At 24.3% G+C, this 22,497-nt stretch overlaps 6 protein-coding genes across 6 annotated transcripts; 4 read left to right on the top strand and 2 right to left on the bottom strand.

The window, feature by feature from the left end:
* Window positions 1–153: 153 nt before the first annotated feature.
* SRAE_1000272700 (FAD-dependent glycerol-3-phosphate dehydrogenase family and EF-hand domain and FAD dependent oxidoreductase domain and EF-hand domain pair-containing protein) lies at window positions 154–2,502 on the top strand (the record flags this gene model as incomplete). The annotated part of the gene is made up of 3 exons (XM_024649837.1): window positions 154–291; window positions 397–961; window positions 1,007–2,502. The coding sequence occupies 3 exons, from the start codon at window positions 154–156 to the stop codon at window positions 2,500–2,502; spliced, it is 2,199 nt and encodes a 732-aa protein (XP_024503674.1).
* Window positions 2,503–4,193: 1,691 nt separating this feature from the next.
* On the top strand, window positions 4,194–5,609 carry SRAE_1000272800 (Hypothetical protein; the record flags this gene model as incomplete). Its single annotated transcript, XM_024649838.1, has 4 exons — window positions 4,194–4,265; window positions 4,380–5,098; window positions 5,149–5,494; window positions 5,541–5,609. The coding sequence occupies 4 exons, from the start codon at window positions 4,194–4,196 to the stop codon at window positions 5,607–5,609; spliced, it is 1,206 nt and encodes a 401-aa protein (XP_024503675.1).
* A 102-nt stretch (window positions 5,610–5,711) lies between these two features.
* On the bottom strand, window positions 5,712–6,875 carry SRAE_1000272900 (Diphthamide biosynthesis protein 1; the record flags this gene model as incomplete). Its single annotated transcript, XM_024649839.1, has 1 exon — window positions 5,712–6,875. The coding sequence occupies one exon, from the start codon at window positions 6,873–6,875 to the stop codon at window positions 5,712–5,714; it is 1,164 nt and encodes a 387-aa protein (XP_024503676.1).
* A 221-nt stretch (window positions 6,876–7,096) lies between these two features.
* SRAE_1000273000 (PRP19/PSO4 homolog) lies at window positions 7,097–8,657 on the bottom strand (the record flags this gene model as incomplete). Its single annotated transcript, XM_024649840.1, has 3 exons — window positions 7,097–8,452; window positions 8,505–8,551; window positions 8,594–8,657. The coding sequence occupies 3 exons, from the start codon at window positions 8,655–8,657 to the stop codon at window positions 7,097–7,099; spliced, it is 1,467 nt and encodes a 488-aa protein (XP_024503677.1).
* A 580-nt stretch (window positions 8,658–9,237) lies between these two features.
* Window positions 9,238–12,466, top strand: SRAE_1000273100 (RNA polymerase-associated protein Ctr9 homolog; the record flags this gene model as incomplete). The annotated part of the gene is made up of 3 exons (XM_024649842.1): window positions 9,238–9,294; window positions 9,386–11,438; window positions 11,481–12,466. 3 exons carry the CDS (start codon window positions 9,238–9,240, stop codon window positions 12,464–12,466), a joined length of 3,096 nt encoding a protein of 1,031 aa, XP_024503678.1.
* Window positions 12,467–14,510: 2,044 nt separating this feature from the next.
* On the top strand, window positions 14,511–18,053 carry SRAE_1000273200 (Protein-tyrosine phosphatase, receptor/non-receptor type domain and Protein-tyrosine/Dual specificity phosphatase domain and Protein-tyrosine phosphatase, catalytic domain-containing protein; the record flags this gene model as incomplete). The annotated part of the gene is made up of 3 exons (XM_024649843.1): window positions 14,511–17,306; window positions 17,354–17,642; window positions 17,692–18,053. The coding sequence occupies 3 exons, from the start codon at window positions 14,511–14,513 to the stop codon at window positions 18,051–18,053; spliced, it is 3,447 nt and encodes a 1,148-aa protein (XP_024503679.1).
* Window positions 18,054–22,497: the final 4,444 nt, after the last annotated feature.

The raw sequence follows: 22,497 nt of genomic DNA on the forward strand, positions 1-22,497 counted from the left end.
CTAACAACAAAGGTACAAATTTTTAAAACTACTTATACTAAAAAAGAAGTATATTTGTGTAATTAAAAGTTAAAAATAATTTTAAAAGAAAAATTTAAAGAAATATAAGATAACAACTAGTATTTTAAGATATATTACTAAATATTTTTTATCATGTCTTCATCGATATTACGTTTTGGTAGTAATATACTAAAGTCTAAGTCTTTTCTCGGTATTTCTTTAGTATCTTTAGGACTTGGTTCAATTTATTATTTGGATGAAACTAATGAGTCAAGATTTTGTAATGAAAAGGTAATTTTTTTTTATTATATTTTAATTTTATTTAGTTAATTTTTTTTTTTTATTATATAATTTATTTCTATATATGTATATATATATATTTTTTTTTATTTATAGAATCAATACTTTCGTACAGCTTATTCTGATAGATTGAAAGAGTTAAATAAACGACCATCCGGTAATTTACCAACAAGAGATGATATTTTAAATTCATTAAAAAATGATTCATTTGATGTTTTAATTATTGGTGGTGGAGCTACTGGTGCTGGTGTTGCTTTAGATTCTACAACAAGAGGTTTAAAAACGGCACTTGTTGAGTTGGATGACTTCTCTTCAGGTACCAGTTCAAGATCTACAAAATTAATTCATGGTGGGGTACGATACCTACAAGCAGCTATTTTTGGACTTGATCTTGAACAATATAGAATGGTTAAAGAGGCTCTCTTTGAAAGAGCTAATTTATTAGATATTGCTCCACATTTAAGTAAACCATTACCAATAATGATTCCAATATATAAATGGTGGCAGGTACCTTATTTTTGGGCTGGTATAAAAATGTATGACTTTGTTAGTGGTAAAAGAGTTCTTAAAAATTCTTATTATATTTCAAAAGAAAAAGCATTAGAAAGATTTCCTTTAATAAAAAGTGAAGATTTAAAAGGAGCTTTAATATATTTCGATGGTAAATTAAAAAAAAAAATTTAATAATATATAAATAAACTTTAAGGACAACATGATGATGCAAGAATGAATCTTGCTATCATATTAACTGCCATAAGACATGGTGCTAGTGCTGCTAATCATGTTAAGGTAGAAAAACTTTTAAAAGATGATAATGGAAAATTATATGGAGCAACAGTTAAAGATATGATTACTGGTGCTGAATGGGATATTAAAGCTAAAGCTATTATTAATGCTACTGGTCCTTTTACTGATTCTATTAGAATGATGGCTGATTCAGATTCTAAACCTATATGTCAACCATCTGTTGGTGTACATATAGTTTTACCTGGTTATTATGCTCCATCTGGAACTGGTTTACTTGATCCACAAACAAGTGATGGTAGGGTTATTTTCTTTTTACCATGGGAAAAAATGACTGTTGCTGGGACAACTGATTCACAACATGAAGTATCTTTTTCTCCATGTCCTACAAATAATGATGTTGAATTTATTCTTGAAGAAATTCGTAGATATCTTAGTTCTAATGTTGTTGTACGTAGGGGAGATGTTATGAGTGCATGGGCAGGATTAAGACCACTTGTTAAAGATCCAAATAAAAAAGATACAAAAAGTTTGGCAAGAAATCATATTATTGAAATAGGTAAAAGTGGTTTAATTACTATTGCTGGTGGTAAATGGACAACATACCGTCATATGGCTGAAGAAACAGTAAATGCTGCAGTAAAAGAACATAATTTAAAACCAGTAAGTGGTTGTATAACAGCAGGTTTAATGTTAGAAGGTGCTCATAATTATGATCCATTAATGTACGTAAATTTGGTACAAGATTATGGTATGGATGCTGATGTAGCAAGTCATTTAACACAATCATATGGTGATAGAGCTTTTGTTGTTGCTAGAATGTGTAAAATGACAGGAAAAAGATGGCCTATAGTTGGTCATCGTTTACATGAAGAATATCCATATTTAGAAGCAGAAGTTAGATATGCATGTAAAGAATATGCTATGACAGCAAAAGATGTTATAGCAAGAAGGTTACGTATAGCATTTTTAAATACATATGCAGCACATGAAGTTTTAGAAAAAGTAGTATCAATAATGGCAGAAGAATTAAAATGGAGTAGATGTGAACAAAAAGCACAATTATTAGAGGCTAGAAAATTTATTGATACAGAAATGGGTGTTGATGCAAAAACACAATCATTAAGTAATGTACCATTAAATTTAACAACAGATGAAATGAGAGCAGCAAAAGCAAAGTTTGATTTACTTGATAAAGACAGAAAAGGACATATTACAGTTAATGATTTAAGAAGACATTTCCGTGCAGTTGATGAAAAGATTGATGAGAGATTACTACATGAATTATTAAATGAAGTTGATTTAAATAAAAATGGTGAAATTGAACTTCCAGAATTTTTCTTATTATATAGTGGATTAAAGGGTGGTCAAATTTCTGCAAATAGATTGGTAAAATACCTTGAAGCACATGATAATAAATCTAAAATGGACATCTCAAGATCAGGTGGTGGACTTTAAAATTATTTATAAAGTTTATTTGTTGTATATCTATTTTTAAATAAAACTAAAACCACTAGTAAATATTAAAAATAAACAGTAATATTTTTTACTAAAAAAATACTAAGACTTTAATCATTCTACAACATACAAATACTCTATAATTTTTTGTATTGTTTATTTACAAACACAAAAATTATTATTTTTGTTCACATAAATTTATTTTTTCTAATCTTTAAAAGTATTATAACAAATTTTTTTTTTTTTTTTTTTTTTGTAAAATTGAATCTAGCTTATTTTAAAATGTTTTTGTATAACAATATATATACATAACTTTAAAGTCTATATAATAAAACGTTATTTTAGAAATAAAGAATTTTTTTAACAACATTATACTATTGTCATTTTATGATAAATTAGTGATATATATGTTTAATGCCTCTCTAGTTCCGTTGACTTTTATTTTAGTTGATTTTACCAATTGTTAAAAAATTTTTTTGCCATTAAAAATTATAGTAAAAAAAACAACTAACAATTATCTTTTTAATTTTTTTTAAAGATATTACAATTTTTATTTAAAAAAAATTTTTTATGCATTAAAAAAATTGAATTTATTATTAAAATATATTTTTATTTAAAAAAGGATAAAAAATTTTGTTAATTAATTTTTTTTTAATCATTTTAATTAATTTAAAATAAAAAAGTTAACTGATATAAATTTTTTTTGTTCAACTTTTGATAATAAATGATTGAAAAAAATTCTATTAAATATGTGTGGTCCTCCTCCTCATTCTTCTGGGTGTGTCTATATATAAATATATCTATATTTTTCATTGAAAAATGATAAATAGAATATATTTCTTCTTCAAAACATAGATTTATTATAAAGTCTATATATAAATGTCTTTGAGAGTGTAAATCTTTGTAAACATGATTCTTTATGAAGAATATATGTATAAATGTAGCAATAAATTTTGTAGGATAAGTGGTTATTCTTTTTTACACTATCAAAATAAAAATGTAAGAATTTTGTTTAAATGTATATTATAATTTATAACTTTTTCTTTACCATACTTCATCTTTTTTAAAAGATTACTACTTTAAAAATTATCAATGCATTTTTTTTAATTTTTTTTTTTAAGTTTTCATTATTTTATATATTTTAAGTATTCTATTGTTAATTTTGATAAAAAAATGTATTATTATTTTATTAATATGACAAAAAAAAATGGACATTATTTTGAATTGGGAAAAAAAAAAAATTAAGTATTTTATTATATGAATTGTTGAAAGAAAATATGAAAATTAAATGGTTCCTTATTTTTATGCTTTGAAGAAGTAGAAATAGCACCATTACATTTTGCCATTTGGTGATTCTATTAAAATTATCCAATTGAATGACTTGAAATATAACTAAGATACCAATAAAATTATTTAGAAATATTATCTTTTTTTTCATTTTTTTATTTTTCTCTTTCTATGTATTTAAAAAAATAGTAATAATAATAGAACTTGATTTTATGAGACATCATAATTACAAATGGGACAATAAAATTATATTTTTATTTTTTTTTTATTTACTATTCTCAATTACTTACAAATTGTTTTTTTTTTTTAATGATACAATAAATGTGTTTTATTATATATAAATATTTTATATCTTTAGAATTTCATGATAATAGTGTATCAAGACTTTTTATTTATTTGGCAAAATGCCCTTTTTTCCTATTGAATTTTCTACAAGTGAGATTTCAGTTAGTATTCATAGAAAAGTTAATCTACAGGCAAGTTTTATTAATGTATTCCCTTTAATCATTTGATTATATTAACAATATTTATTTTAAAAAAAAATTTTAATAAAATAATTTGTACTTTTTATTAAATTTTATAAATTATAGTTAGAATCATTGAAATTTCCTAGAAAAATACTGGGTTTAATGTTGGGAGTAGAAATATCATATCCACGCCCAAATAATTCTTGTCTTCGTTGTCTAATGAAATTTCATAAAGGACTCCTTATTTTGGTATCATTGGCATTATTAATTGTTATCATTTACCAAACAACTGTTCATGTAGCAACATACAACTATCTAGTAAATTGTGGTAGAGCATTATTAGTAATCCAAAAATGTATGGGCTTTGTTGATTTAATACTTATTATCAGTTGGCAATGGTTTAATAAGGAAGAGAAATTTAATAAAAAACTTCATAAATCTTCGAATGGAATAGGATTATTGAAAAGTAGAAGAGATATATCAAAAATACATAGTATTATTTTTATATATGCACTTTTACGTGGTGTTTTACTTTTTGGTTTTGATGTTATAATAGTTTTAGATAGAGAATTAAAATCTAAAAAATTAACAACCTATTTTCCAGCAGAATTTGAAAATGTTTCATATTTTCTTTTACCAACAACATTTTTTCTTTTTATGTGTACACCAATTGTATATTCAATTTTAGGATCGTACTTATTAATTATTGTTGCTGAGTATGAAAAATTAAGTAATGATTTAACTACAGATGGTAATATATATCAATTACCTGTAATAAGACATTATATTGGAGCACATATGAAATTAGGTTCATTATTTGCTCCATTAAAACAAATATTAAGGTATGTAAAGTTAAATTATTTATAAAAATTTATTATTATTAATATTATAGTATAAGACTTGATGCACAAATACCATTAAATATTTGCGTTATCATAACTCTTATTTTTTCATTTATTTTTTCAAATATTTCAAGAACACCTCTTGATAATGCTATAGATATATTTTTACTTCTTGATTCGGCCATACATATTATAACTATATTAGGATTATCAACTATTGTATGGAGTAAAGTAACAAGAATACGTGAACAAATTGTTTCATTGGTTGCCTCAGAACGTGTCCTTAATGAACAGTCTTTTGCAGTTATTGGGACTTACATAACCTACCTTCAACGTGATTCTAGACCAATTTCAATATTTCAATTTTCTTATTATAATAGAACATTTTTAATGCTGGTAAGATATTATAAAAATTATTAAAAATTATTTTTTTTTCTTTTAGATTTTAACAGTAGGATGTATAGTTTACCTTTTTTATCATCTTCAGAATCAAACAATCTTATTACATTAATCTTTTTTATTCTTTAAAAATTAATCCAACAAATAACAAAGATATTTATAGAAAAAACAACAATATAAATTTTTAACAAAATAATAATAACGATAAATATTTTTACTCTTCTGCAACAATTTTTATTGCTGTTCTCTTAACTTTTCTTGGCCTATGTTTTTCATGATTATTAGTCCATGGTCCAAGAGAATCAAATGAGTAAAAATCTTGTGGATAACGATCTCTTTTAAAATCAACATATTTTAAAGCACTACATAATTCATATGGTGTTAATAATGGTACTTTAAAAGATTCACCCCAATCTATACTTAATCTTGGGCATGCAACTTGAGCAAAACATTTTATATTTTTAAATAATTCTAGTTTATGAACAAAAATTTCAGATATAAGAATCCTCATATATTTTTTGTTTTTTTCTTTTAATTTTTCTTCTAAATCTTCAAAAATTTTTAAATTTCCTTGTCTACCATATGTTCCTTGTATTAATCCAAACATCTCAACACTTTCAGCAATTGTAATAGCTTTACTTCTATTATTTATCATTTTATCAAACTCAAATTCTTCTTTACTTAAAATTCTACTGTAAGGATTATATTGATAAGCTGGTAGAGTAGGATTATGCATCATAGCTGATTCAAGATGAAATCTTCCATCACCAAGATATATTAAAATATCGGCATTTTCAATAATTGGACTAGTACAACCAAGTATTTCACCAGGACTTAATGGAGAACATTGTGGTACTAAAATAGAATACCCAGCATCAATCAACTCTTTCTTTACAGCATGAAGAGAGGCGATAAATTGTACAGTACTAACTAAAGCCATTCTTTGACTTTTATCAAAGTTTGCTTTAAGTATCTCCAAAAAATGAGTAAGATTTATGTCTATACTAACAAATACATACAATAATTGAATACCACTAGTATCTTGAATAGGAACAAGGCAACTATGTCCATAATGAATAAGTAAATCACATCCCAGAGCTCGAGCTGTATAATCATCAACACAACAAGCTCCATATGTTACATCTCCAAGAATTATTATTTCACAAGATGTATGTTTAACAAGAATATCAGAAATAACACAAGCATACATTAAAAGACCTTCAGGAAATTGAAGTCCTACACATTTTGATTTCATATCTTTAATTTTCCAAATACTTTTTGCTATTTCAAAATTATAATTTGATGGTAAAATTTCCATATCTTTTTTTAATATTGGATCTTCTGATATTCTAGATATCTCCTCCCTTATTTTCAACATTTTATTTCTATGATAAAATATAAAGTTAACATTTTAATTAAATAAACATAATAATACTTCATTGGTAATAACCATACAATAAAAAATATTTATCTGTAAAAAAGTACTATTTTTGTTAATTCAAACAATTCGTGAAGAAAATAAAGTTAAACAAATGTGAATAAAAAACAATACTTATAAAAAATTAAAATGACAAAAAAAATGATTTAAAAAAGAGAATGTTAATTTCCATAAATTTTTAAATTTCTATCCATACCAACGGAATAAATATTTTTAGCTAATTCTCCAAATGCAACAGCAGTAACAGTAGAAGAGTGATTTTTAAATTTGTTAACTATATTCCACGGTTTGACTGTTAGTACATGAACATCACTACTTGCAATTGCAAGATATGTTCCAGTGTTATCAAAAACTAAGTGGTTAATAGGAGTATCACCATTATTAATTTCAATTGAATCGCGTAATTTAAGTTTTCTTAAATCCCACATTTTAACTATACCATCATCAGCACCAGATGCAAGAAGATAACCATTTTCACTGAAATTGATAGTTCTTATACAACCTGTATGACCAGGTAAATCAGAAGCTTTCTCCTGACTTCTAATATCCCAGATATTTATTATTGAATCTGTACCACCAGTTGCAAGTAATACACCATCAGGATGGAATTGTCCACATGCCAATCTTACACTTGTATCAGATCCCTGAGAACATTTAACAAGAGTTTTACCAACATTTATATCAGTAAATGCCCAAGTTGAATCATTTGAGACAGACAACAGATGTTGTTTTGTTGGATGAAGAGAAATATCAGTAACTCCATCAGTATGTTTTTTTATAGTCATTGTAGCATTTTCATCGTTTTTATTCCATAAACGTACAGTTGAGTCAAGAGATGAGGTTATAAATGTTGTAGTATCAGGCATTATAATAACTTGTGTAACTTTTTTGTTATGGCCTTTAAAAGTTTGCTCAATTGTTTCATTTTTCATATTAAAAAGGACAGCCGTTTTGTCAGTGCCTCCAGTTAATGATAAATCATTACTGATATCAAGACATGTTATACCAGGATTTGAAGTACTATGAAATCCTGATAATGAAGCAATTTCTTTAAAATCTTTTATTTCGTCAACTGTAGTCAATTCTTTAGGTATATTTTTAGATTGTTTCTTTCTATTTTTATTCAGTTCATCATGAACTTCCTTTAATTTTTCAACTAATTCTTCATCGATACCAGGGAATGTTTCTGTACTAATCTCCATTCTATCATCCCCATCGCCATCGACACCTTCATTACCATTAATTGTATATTGAGGTTGTAGTGTTGATAATGCTTCCCTAGCAGCATTAAGTTCATTTGATAATCTTGCAATTACCCTACATGAAGCATCATGCTGATATAAAGAATGTGACAATTCTTGTCTTGCTTTTTTTAGTTGTTTTCTTAAATTAAATGTATTCAACATACATGCATCCCACTCTTCTTGAAGAACTTTTAAAATTGTTGGAATTGAGGTCATATTAAAATTTCTTGGTGTTCCTATTACTTCACTATCATTAAGTTTGAGATCTATTAGCTAAAAAAAATTTTAAAATTATATTTATATCTATAAAGTTTCTAAAAATTACCTGTTCTTTTGTAAGTTTTTCACCATTTATTGGATCTACACCATTTTCTTCAATAAATTTTATAACAAGTCTTTTTTCAAAGATATTACCAGAGACCTGTGAAACTACTGGTTCCTGTGGAACTTCTCCAGAAATAGAGCAACGAATAGACATATTTTCTATGTTACTATCTGCAGTAAGTAAAAGACAAAGATGCCTTTTTTATAAGTATTCTTGTTAGGATATAGCAACTAAAATTTGGGATAGTGTTCGTATAAAACTAGAACTTTTAAAATAAAAATAATAATATATTTTTTATTAAATTAAATAAATAAAAATTAATGAATACATACTTTATTTGAATTACTATTTATTTTTAAAGTCGTCAACTTTTATTGTTTTTATATGTTAAGATTTTCAAGAATTGTAGTAAGGAATAAAAGAAAATATAATTTTTCTAATTACCACATAAATATGAAAAATACATCTTTATCCATTTTTATTTAAAATAATTTTTAATTTGAAAAAATTATTAAAGTTAAAGTATAAGAAATTAAAAGAATTTTCAAATTTTATCACGTCATATTTTTATTTATAACAAAATTTACTATAAAAATATTTATCTCCAAATAAACTTTACTCCAAAATTGTATGAGTAGAAATAAAGCGAACTTTTTTAATTAAAAATATAATTTTTTTATCTCATCATAATTTTACTAATCAAAATATAACTAATTACTAATATTTTTTGACAATGACAGAAACAGTTTTAAATGGAAGTGGTTTAGTAATTCCTAAACGTTATGGTGGTGTAAGTTTTTTTTAGTTTTATTTATAAAATTTTTTTTTATATTTATTTAAATATATTTTTAATTTTATAATAAAAATTATTATTTTTTTAGGGTGTTATTGAATATACTACTTCAACATTACCTGAAGTAGATATTATCATTTCTGAATTATTAGGAGAACATTGTAGAATATCTCTTTGGTATGATTTTGCACTAGCATATTATCGTCAAAAAAGGTTTGATGATTTCCAAGCAATTCTTGAGAAAGGTATAGAATATGGACAGAAGGAACACGACGGTACAAGTACCGATATATTAAAATTATATGATGCACTTGCTTCTTATCAAATTTTATGTGGTTGTAAAGAAACAGAAAAAGTAAAGAAAGCACAACATTTTTCAAAAGCTACTACTTATTTCAATGCCGGAGATAAAATTCTTATGTTTGATCAGGATCATTTACTTGGACGTGCTTATTTTTGTTTGTATGAAGGTCTTAAAATGGATCAAGCTGAAGCACAGTTCAAATTTGTAATTAATACAAATGAGAAGAATGTTCCTGCTATTTTAGGATATGCTTGTGTACTTTATAATAAAAAAGAGTATAAAAAATCTCTTGAAATGTATAAAAAAGTACTTAAAATGTGTCCTAATTCTCCACCATATGTACGTTTGGGTATTGGTTATTGTTTACATAAATTAGGATATATTGAGAAAGCGAGAGTTGCTTTTGAAAGAGTGTTAGAACTTGAAGAAAATAATAGTTATGCACTAACTGCTTTAGCTGTACTTGATTTTAATAAAAACACTCTTGAATCAACAAGTGCTGCTGCTAAAAGACTAGTTAGATCATGGAAAGAAGATAGTAAAAATTCTGTTACTGCACTAGAAATGGCAAACTTTTTATTTTTAAGAACTGATTATGCAAAAAGTGAAAAATATGCTAATATAGCATTACATTTAATAGAATCTCCACGTTTAAAGGCTGAAGGTCACTACATGGTTGGAAGATGCTTACACCAAAAAGGTGAAACTGATCTTGCTATTCGACACTACAATATTGCTATAAATTCATGTGGTTCAAAATATTTACAACCATTATTTGGTTTAGGACAATTATTTGTAAAAAATAAAGAATTTGAAAAAGCAATAGATTGTTTTGAAAAAGTTTTAGTTGATGCACCAAATGATATTAATACAAAAAAAGCTTTAATTATGATGTATATAAGGTGTCCAGGAAAAAACTTTGATATGAAAAATAAACGTACATCTTCAGCTAAAAAATTTTTTTCTGAATTATTAACAGGTGATAATCTTTTTGATGCTACATTAGTTGCTGAACATGCACGATTTCTCGAGAAAACAAATATTAGTCTTGCATTAAAAGAAATTGCTAGAATAGTTGACATGTATAAGGAAAATGGAAATGGAGTTATACCAATTGAATTATACAACAATTTAGGTGTATATTTATACATGAATAAAATATACATTGAAGCTAATTCTGTCTTTTCTGAGTGTCTAAATAGACTTGATAAGGAACGATCGAAAGATACATACTATGCTAACAATTTAGAATTAACATTAACTTTTAATTTAGCAAGAACAAAAGAAGAATTAGGATATTGTAATGATGCTATTGAATTGTATAAATGTTTATTAAAATGGAAACCAAATTATTATGAAGCTACTTTAAGGTTAGGTAGAATTGCTCAAAAAAGAGGTGATTCTAGAATTGCATCTAAATATTATGAAGAAGTCATTAGTAGAGATTCTAAAAATGTCGAAGCATTGACTTTATTAGGATGTCTTTATATGGAAAGAAAAGACTATAAACAAGCACAAAAAAAATTTGAAGATATTATTAAATTACCAGAACATAAATCTAATGCTTTTGCATGTTTTGCTCTTGGAAATATTTGGTTAGAACAACTTTGTATTCCAAATAGGAATAAAGAAAAAGATGAACAACATGTTATGAGAGCATTTGAGATGTATTCTAAAGTTTTACGATATCATCCAAAGAATGTTTATGCAGCTAATTGTATAGCTATTTTGCTTGCTTTTAATGGTAATTATGAAGAAGCAAGAGAATGTTTTGCAGAAGTTCGTGAAAATTTATTTGATAAAAAAGATGCTTGGTTAAATTTAGCACATGTTTATGGTATGCTTAAAAATTATTTAAATTCAACACAAATGTTTAAAGCTGCTATTGAAAAATTTGGCCTCAATAACGATTGTGATGTCTTGATGTCTCTTGCTCGTATTTTTTGGAAAAATGATGATTATAATAATGCTAAAGAGTACATGATTCAAGCAGTTAATGCTGATTGTTGTAATTTTTATGCTAGATATAATTTAGCTAAAATTTATATGAAAATTGGTTTAAAAATAATGGAATCTACAAAATCATCACTAACTGATTTAGATAATGCAATTGGTTATTTTACTGAAGCTAGAGATGTTTATAATGTAATATACCAATTATTAAATAATAATGAAATGAAATATAAATGGAGATATATAAATAGAGATATGGCAAAAGAAGAATCTTCAAAGTGTGAAGATTATTTAATTCAAGCAAATTTGTCAAGAACAAAAGCTATTGAATTTGAAAGAGAAAAAGAGGAATGTAAAATAAAACAAAAAGAGATGATGCTAAAATTGGAGGAAGAAAGAATAGCTGAGAAAAAAAATAAAGAAGAAAAGGACCTTGAAAGACTTAAAAGACTAAGGGAACTTCGTAATGAATATCTTAATATGACAAAGGATGCTCTCAAAATTCCAACTGTAGAAGAAAAGAGAAAATCTAGTAGTAAAAAGGAAGGAGGTAGTAGAAGGAAGAAGAGTGATGTTAACGATGGATTTATTGTTTCTGAAGAAGAATTTGAGGAAGAGAATAGGCGACGAAAACAGAAAAGAAAAGGTAAGAAAAACCGTAGGGAACAAGAATCTCAAATTGAAAATAGTGAAAGTGATAATGAAGAAAAGAAACAGGAAGATGAAGAAGATATAAATAATAAACAAAAAGGGAAATACAAAAGTAAAGCTTACATTTCGTCAGACTCAGACTCTTCAGAAAACGAGAAAAAAGAGGAAGAGGGTAAGAGAGAATCTCTTTCACCTCCTGTACCAACATATACTGGAATAAGTTCTGATTCTGATGATTCAACTAATTCATCATCCAATTAATTTACTTACCAATTTTGTTATTCATATAAAAATTGTAAATATTATGTATTTTTTGGTATTCTTTAATACAAAATAAAATTTTTAACTTTAATTGTACTAAGAAAAATTATAATCAATGTTTTTTAATTATGTAACAAAACGTTTACATATCAGAACCAATAATATGGAAATTTTACGTGATGGTTAATAAAAATTTATTCTTATGAACTATTTTGTAAATGATACTACATAAAATAATTCCACTAAATAAATTAACATTGAATCCATTTCTATTTATACGATGTTAAAGAATTTAATTTGGTATTTGTCTAATTCATAAATAAACTTTTTTAAACTAAAAAAAAGTAATCTACTATTGCACCACTAAAATAAAATTCGCTTTTACGGAATCATTGTAACAAAGATTATCAGATTAAATTAAAAAATATAGTTTTTTAAATCTTTAAAAATTTAGTTTTCAAACTTTTATAAATCTATTAACTTTCATTTCATATTAAATATAATTAAAAAATGGTGTTTTATATCTTATAAAAAGAATAAAAAGATTATAAAATAATTATTTTAAACATAAATTTATTTTTAATTATATGTAAATTAATGATAATTGTTGATAGTGTAACAAGCTACTAAAAAATAAAACTGCCAAAAACTGAAAAGATAATAAAAAATAAAAATTTGATATATAAACCGGGAAGATAATTAAAGAAATTTTAAATAGATGATTATTAATATAAGTTTGTCAAATGTATAAAAAAATATAAAAATAAAGCTTATTATAAATATAACAGAATAATACATTCATCAACGAAATACATATTTATGATATAAAACAAAACTTTTACACTATTTAAAATTCTAAGTATTTTTTTCAAAATTTTGAATTACCTGTATATATTAAGAAGTTTTTAACTAAAAAAAATACTTTTGTCATTCCAAAGATTCTAGCTAGATGTAAAAGATATTTTAAACAATTATTTTTAAAATTATCATTATTTTAAAAAAATTTACATTTTTTTAAATTTTGCATAATTATAAAATCTGATTTTATTCTAATGATTTTAAATATTAATCATAGAAAATTCTAGAAATTTTTTGTATGAAAAACAATTTCTAGACATTATAATAAAAGTAAAGTATTATGAATTTCTAAAAGGTAAAAATAACTTATTAGACAAAAAATATTTCTATTTTTTTATTACTTATAAAATTCAAATTAGGATTTTTTCGGATAGCAAAATAAAGTAGAAGGTTAGAATATATTAATGAAAGTTGTTAAAATATTTTTTATTAGAAATAATAAACAATTGTAGGAAAATTTGTAAGTGTACCAAAAAATCATATGGAATAGGAATGTAAAAAACAGAGAACCATCTTTTTTAAAGTTTTTTTTTGACATTCTTTCAATTTATTTTAACAATTTTTTTACCAATGTTTTATCACAAAGCAACATAGTTTTGTCACATTAATTTTTTATTTGCAAAATTAAAATAAATTTGTCATTGAATTTAATTTTAATAATTTTATTTTAACATTTCTTGAAAAAAAATTTTATTACAAATTTTAAAAATTATTATTCATAGAAGACTTAATTTTAAAATTAAAAATATAAATATTTTGTAAATTTTATAGAAAATGATAATATCAAAAAAAACATTTATACCAATATAAGTTTTATGATATCAAAATGTTACTTTGCACAATATTAATCATTTGTTCTAATTATAACAAATTATGTATAATAAAATAGATATATTCAATCATAATCATACTAATTAAAATTATATTTCTTTTTGAATTTATCTAAGTTTCTTTGTTAGTACAAAGTACATCTATTAGATATAATAGCATTGTAATATCAATTAACTTCAAAGAGAGTTATTTACATTAGAACGTTTTTTTGCCTATAATTTGATAAAATATGAATATTATTTAAAGAAAATGATAATTTTGTTAAAAAATCTGAATAAAGAGAGAAAAATATTCAATTTTTTATCATTCGAAAAGTTATTAAATCCTCGTGTTTTTTAACAAAAAACAATTTACTATGTTTCTGGTTTTTAACCAATTCAAAACTCTCTGGCTGCCACTTCTGATAACCTTCACACAATGTGAAGGAAGTACTTATGGAACCTTCTTTCCATCGGTTCCTAAGGAAATAAATGCAACCACATTTCCAGTCAACATCAATTCAAACTCTTCATCGGATGTAATTTTATTGAAACTTCCAAGTTACGATTACAAACATGGAAATGAAAGAGATAAATTTGCTGTAAACGCAGATATAGCTAGACTTCCATCAATATTTTATAATGAAAACAGTACATTTTCTTGGATATCTTTGGTATATACTGCATCTGGATTTCACTTAATTAATTGTGGAGATCTTACAATGATACACAGTAACGGAACGTTAGGGCTCTATGATTGGAAGTTCAATTTTAACTGGCAGCTTGCTCCAAAACCTTATATGATGGCAAAACGAGAGAAGATATTTAACCAAATTCCCCATCCGGACGAATGTGGCAATGATGAAAAAAAAGTTTTAAAATTCACAAAGGACAAAACAGGGAAGATATTTAAACTCAAATCAGATGATAATAAATTGAAAACATCGGACGAGCTTCCACATGTAAACAAACTCTATTATTTGTTTACAATACCTGAAGATACTTATGAAAAGGAGATTGTAGAACCTTGTTTGATATATCGAGCTGTCAATGATATCCCAGAAATTATAGTTAAAGGATACAATTCAACTCAAATAAAGGCGAATGGTACCAATGTTGATGTTATAAAATTTGACTATTTGGAAAGGTTTCTTTCAATTCAACTCCTTTTAACAGATCAACCAATATTACAAGATTTCTACAAAAACGAAGAAATTTTAATAACCAAAGTTTTATACACAAAGGATGGAGTTAAAGAAGTGCCAAACTCAAATAAAACTACTAGGGGTTCATTCTCACTAAATGGATATGAACTTTTAAAATTTTCCTATGATTACCCGTCAACTACAAAAAACCGTATGATAACGAAGATCTTCTATTTTGCTCCACCACAAAAACACTATAAATTTCCATTAGAGTACATTCTCTACGCATCAAATGAGACGGTGGTCAGGCCAAATTGCTCACTCAATGGATTCAGTTATGGTTATCTTAACTCAGTTAATTATAATAATAAATTAGTGAACCTAGATAAGCTAAATGCTAATGGAGTAGCAATAAATGGTTTGTATCGCTCTGGTGATTTTGTCTTCACATCAGATGTTACAAATTTCAATACAACTTTAGAATGTCTTTACAATACGCCTAATGGAGATATCACCTTAATTCACTCGTTTTTACATAATGACAAAGCAAGTTTTGAAGTAGACAAAGATGGAAAAAGATATTTAAATGTGGATGAAGATAAAGTAACTATAAATAAAGTTAAAAAATCACGATTTGAAGAATTTAAGGAAAAATTTGGATTGGCTGGTATAATTTTTATTTTTGTTGGAATCGTTATTATTGTTATCTTAATTATTATTGGTATCATTGGTCTGATTATGCTGAAAAAAATAAAATTGTATATTAGAAGAAGGAAAATGACATCTAAATATCCTAATATATTTGCATTGTGGAAAGAAGTATCAAATGCAAATTTGGAAGAGTACTGTAAAATAGTTCAAGACAAAGAATATATTCCGGATAAATTAAAAAATCAATCGTCTACAATGAAAATAGAAGGTGATGAAGAGATCGATTTCGATACAGGTTCTATTTTCGATTCTTCCTTGGTCAAATGTTTTAAATCAATCTTTGGAGAAATAAGAGCTCATTACATTGATGATGTCTCACCGGAAAGAAATTATATTATCTCTGATGGACCTACACCTGAAAGTGTAAAATATTTTTGGGAGTTACTTTACAAAGAGGATGTCGCAGTTGTTATTTCAATGATTTATCAAGATAATGATGAAGACCCAGAAACAAGTAATAAATTGTTATATTGGCCAGAAACAAACCAGACTTATGGAAATGTTACTGTTAAATTTTTGGAAAAACTCCCAACAAATCTTATAAATGTTAAAGTTTTAAAATTTAGCATGACTATGAAAGGAGAAAAACCAAAGGAACTAACACTTTTTCATGTTAGTTATTGGAAAGAACATACAATACCGAATACCGATTTGCATTTAACTAACTTACACTTTGAGGTTTCTGAATGTGCTGGAAATGGGAATGTTCTCGTTCATGCTTCACGTAGTGCTGGATCACGTGTATTCATATTTACATATTTTTGTTGTATTTTGGAAACAATGCAAGCTGATTCTTCAATTTATAATCCAATGGACATTATAAAAGAAATTCGTGAAAAGCGTTATGGTGGAAACATCTCCTCTATGGAATATGCTTACTTATTGAAAGCACTACTAGCATATTTCTTTGAGAACAAAATGTTAATTGATGAAAATAATCTGAGGATAAAATTTACTGATGAATATGACCGTTATCTTTACAAGTTAGATGTTCATAAAGGTAACATGGATAGAAGATTCAAGCGTTTTTTACAATTTATTAGTGTTCTTGATGATGGAAAATTAAGAGAACTTTGTGTTCAATTTGATAAAATTGGAATGATGAATAATAAAGCACTTCTTGAAAACTGTAAAAATTTCTATAATGCTAATAAAGATGCTGATGATAAAAATCGTTACAATAACATAGAATGTCTTGATAAAACAGCAGTAAATATTAATGGATATGATTCTAAAGATATTCGTGGTTATATACATGCTAATCAAATGATTTATAAGTATGGTGATGAAAAGGAAAGAAAAATTATTATGTGTCAGGTAAGATATTAATAATAATTTAACTTTATTAATGTATATTTTTTTAGGCACCACTACAGACAACAGTTGATGATATGTATGACATGATTTTTAGATACAAGATCGGAATCATTGTCGTACTTGTCAGTGTAAAGGAAATAACGAAGAAAGATAAATGTTATGCATATTTCCCAACAAATGTTAAAGAAAAAAAATTAAGTAGATACACTGTCATGTTTATTGGTAAAAAAATTGATAATGAAAATCATATTATTGAATATGATTACACAATTTTGAATAAAGAAAAAATTTCACATAATTTTAAAATTCTTCAATACGTTAATTGGCCTGATAAAAGTAAGTTTATTTTAATAAAAAAAATTTTATTTTAATTATTTTTTTTTAGTCATACCTAATGAAAGTAAAACTATTCATGAACTGTACAAAAAGATTATAAATCTTGACAATAATTGTTATATAGCAATTCATTGTAGTGCAGGAATAGGAAGAACCGGAACATTAGCATTAGCTATTTATATGATCGATATGATCATTTCTGGTAAATCTTTCGATCCAATAAAATGTTTGGAAACACTTAGATCACACCGCTATAAAGCAGTTCAAAATAAGATGCAATTTATCTTTTCATTATCAATTGTTTATGAACATTTTAAAAATAAGATAGATGAAATGGATCCTGAAGCTTACAAAAATTTTACAACAATGTCAAAAAAAATCTTTCGCGAACATAAACAATATAAAGGATAATAGTTTATAAAAATAATTTTAAATATTAAAAAATGTCTTATTGACATTATGTTTTGTCACAGATGTATAATCATAACATCATTTTATAACCATTTATTATTAATAAATTTTAAAATATAATTTGTTTTCATTTAAAATAATCACATACATTTGAAAAAATATATGAAACCAATAACAGTTTTAACATTATAAAATTTATTTAATTTTATAGTTTTCTATTTTATATATTTTCTTTTTTTAAACTATAAATTCATAATTATTTTTTAATATAAGACTAATAGATAATTTTTTAAAATTTTAAAAAATATTTATGGTTTTTTTCATTAAAAAGAATTTTTTTCTGATTTGTTTAATGATACTTTTGTTTTATCTTTCGAAACTTTTTTATGCCTCTTCTGCTGGAATACAGAAAAAAAAGATTTTCTGGAGAGATTGTTGTTTAATTACAAAGGAATCATTTGAAAACTATCAAGAAGTTTTTTGAAAGAAAAATATAGAATAGGTAGAAAGTATATTAATACATAAAAATAAATCAAAGTTTGATTAAAAATTAGTGATTAAAGTTGCTTATCTTTTTGTCATTTAATACATTTTAACTAAGTTTTATAATATAATTTGTTTAAAAATAATTAAAAAATATGTTTTTTTTGATAAATTTAATTTTTTGTATATGTTAATATCTATTATTGTTATCTTTACACATTCTTTATTTATTTGATTTTTAATTAATAATATTAATAAAAATTTAGTGTTATGATATTTTTTAAAGTTTTAAAATTTTTTATAATTTTAAAAACATTGTATTGTTTTCATACACAATAGATAAATAGTCTATAAAGATATAAAACAAGAAAACTTATTAGTCTGTTGCAACAATATTCTAAAAATCTTCGGTTTTTAAATTTTCTAATTTTTTTTATAGTTTATGATTTTGAAAGACATTAATTTGACATTATCAAATTACTAAAATATATGTTTATTATCATTCTCCATATAAAGCTGAACATAATGATTTCTTGTAATACAGAATAGTTTCGTTTTTAATATTAACATATTAATTATCATAAGAAAAAGTATAAACTTTGAACTCTTATTTTTTTAAATAAGTTATAAGAAAAAACATTAAAAATGATATTTAGTTAAATAATATTAGTCATGTTACATTATTTCTTATCTATAAGATGTTATATATCAATCTTAAAAAATGTGTAATATTAAAAAATATTGTTAAGTATCATCTTGTTAAAAATATTCCTTAGAAAATATTTGTCTTTCTTATGCTTTTAAAAATTAGCATAATTTACTTAAAAAAATATTTCTAAAATCACATCATTGAAACATTCTATATAAGTTAATTCTGATAAAACTAACTCTAAGAATTTTTATTGTTGCTACTTAATTAAATGAAATTAATAATATTATTTCAAGTTATAGTTATACTATTTCTCAGTTATGTACAAATGGGTTAGAAATCTATGATGATAATATTTCTCAATTAAGTAAATTTTAATATTTATCAAAAGAATTTTTTTTACATGCAATAAATTTTTGGAAATTTTAATTTACATGACAATTAAGAAAAAAAACTTTTTTCAAAGCAACATTTACCGTTATAAAATGAAAAATGATATATAAGTACATATATTTTCATCGCTCTAAAGATTCTGGCTTTGATTTTATCACTATGTTTCATGAGCCAAAAAATGAATTTTCGTTTCATGTATATAATATTATTTAACGACTTTTGAATTATTCCATTTTCCTTTAAAATATAATTCATAAGGTATATTTTTTAATTAATAAAAAAAGATAAGGAAGTTACTAAAAAAAGAAAATAATTTATATTCTGATAAGTATTTTATGTATAAATGATTTTTTTCCTTACGAATAAGTTTTTTTTTTTTGAAAATTTAAATATAATACATATGTATAATATCTTCAAAAATTACAATGTTGATTTAATAAAAATTTTTATACTAAAACAACAAATAAATAAAGAAAAATAAGTAATTAAAAAATTTTTTTAAATAAAAATGAAAAAAAAACTTTTTTTTGGAAATTGAATATGTTACTATATTCATTCGATAGCTCATGAAACGGGATGAATTTTGAATATAATCAACAATATTCGAAAATTGAAACTTCAGGAGTTATAGGGATTCAAAGTTGAAGGGGGAAATTGTGGAATATTTTTTTTAAATCTCGATTTTTATGATAATATTGTAAATTTTAAAAATAAATACTTTTTTCTAGATCAATTTTTTACGAGAAATTCATTAAGTCTATTTATATCTTTATAGGACTTTTAAAAATGAAGATATGATAAGAAATATGTATAAAAAATGGTTTTAAGAATCTATCGATAACTCAAGTAAATGAGGTCCTAGGATCATGAAATTTGATGCGCTGGGTTTCTTTCATAATTTAAGCTATACCCTACGTTGAAAAGTTTTTTAAATTTTCAACCGTTCTTGAAATATTATGTTTGGTACTTTTTCGCGCGTAATCCATTGTCATCATTTTTTTATATCTCGAAAGTGGTTAAAGGTATAAAAATATTTTGAAGGTAGACCCTATTTGAAAACTCATAAGAAGACGATTTTAGAAATCTGATTGTATTTATCTTGATTTTGAAGCGAGATATAAACAAGGGCGGAAATTTTTCTAAAATATTCATTGTTCTCGACTTTTCAGTATCTCAGCAAATAATGGGCCTATGAATATGAAACTAATTTCCTTCAATTTCTTTTCAAAAGATGGTCTACATTTATAATTTTCATAGCTATAACATCATTATTTTCAAAGATTCAGAAATTGGCAGAAAATTTTCTAGATTTTTGATTCTACTTCTAAAATTATGATAAAACTGAAAACAATTTTTTCTAATAAAAATTGTATTAAAAAATCTACTACTAGTTTTCGTAATTTTGTTTTTATTTATTAATATGCTAATTATAGTTATTTATGCAAAAAAAAATTTTTTTTTAACTTTTTTTACTGTTTATCAACTATCAAATATTTAAATCACTATATGATTATTCCAATTTTTAAAAACATTTCAAATACTTTTTTATTTTATTTTTTATTATTTCAGTACGTCAGTTATTTTAAAAGAGATCCCAACTTTATTTTTAGATTAAACCAGTTAAAAGCTTTCTAGCTGCTGCTACTTCTACCAGTTTTTACACAATGTGAAGGAAATACTCATGGAACCTTCTTTTTTTTGGTTCCTGAGGAAATCTATTAAAGCATCTTTCTGTTTAATATTCAATCCAACTTAAACTAATGTAATCTTGTTGAAATATTCAAGTTTCAATTATAAACGCAGAAATATCAAGAATAAATTCTCAATTACTAGGTTGTTAGCACAATCAACAAAAAATTTTTAAATTGAAAGAAATATCTTTGTTTGGACATTGTTGACATATAGTTTTTTTGAATCTTTCTTTTTATTGACTGTGGATTTGTTGGTGTTAAGCATAATGATGGAAATCATATGAACTATAATTGATAGTTTAACTTTATTGGCAATTAAGTCCAAATTAATTGGCAATGAAAAAGCGGATTTTTTTTTAAATCAACTTTCTTTTTCTAATAATTGTGTTTATTGGAACAAAATATTAATAATTACAAATCTTAAACAAAGCAGAATAATACAGCTAAAATTAGAAGACAATAAATTGAAAAATTGGTTGAACTACTATTCGTCAATAAATTTTACTATTTCTTGAAAACTGTCTGTAGCTATTGATAAGATGGAATATTAATATCTTTGTTGAATTTACAAAACTATCAATGAAGTACCAAAAAAAATATTTTGAAAAGTTTAATTTTTCTTTGACATCGGCAAATAATAATGAGATCAATGTTATTAAATTGGTTCATATGGAAATATTATTATCTATAAAACTTTATCTAAATGGCCAAACAAACATACTATATTTTTATTAAAATGTGATAATTTTTATGAAAAAAGTCATCTTTATAAGGAATATGATCAAAGATGCATTAAGCAATAGAAAAAATATCACAAGATTCTTCTTTCTACAAGGATTTCAATCAAAATTTTATTGTGATGTACCAATAGCTAATAATATCTATAAGATAACAAAAATATTTTTTTTAAATCAAAAAAAGAAAATTTTGAATTACTGTTGAAGGTTAAACTATATCTACCAAATGAGAATATTATTGAAACAATATTTTCAATTATTCGAATCAATCTTGAATACATAGTTTTGATTAATTTTGATGGAAAAACTGTTGAACTTGATAGATTGGTTGCTGGTAGGGGACAAAACTAATAATTTTGTTCGTTTAGAAAGTTATATTTTTACAAAAAAAAATTGAAACAACTAAAATAAGGATAAGGTATATTAATAAGACACCAAATGAAGAAGTTATTTTCTTTTAATTTTCTAAAAAAAGAAAAGAATATTTTAAA

The sequence above is a fragment of the Strongyloides ratti genome (genome assembly GCF_001040885.1).
Source record: "Strongyloides ratti genome assembly S_ratti_ED321, chromosome : 1".
Taxonomy (NCBI): domain Eukaryota; kingdom Metazoa; phylum Nematoda; class Chromadorea; order Rhabditida; family Strongyloididae; genus Strongyloides; species Strongyloides ratti.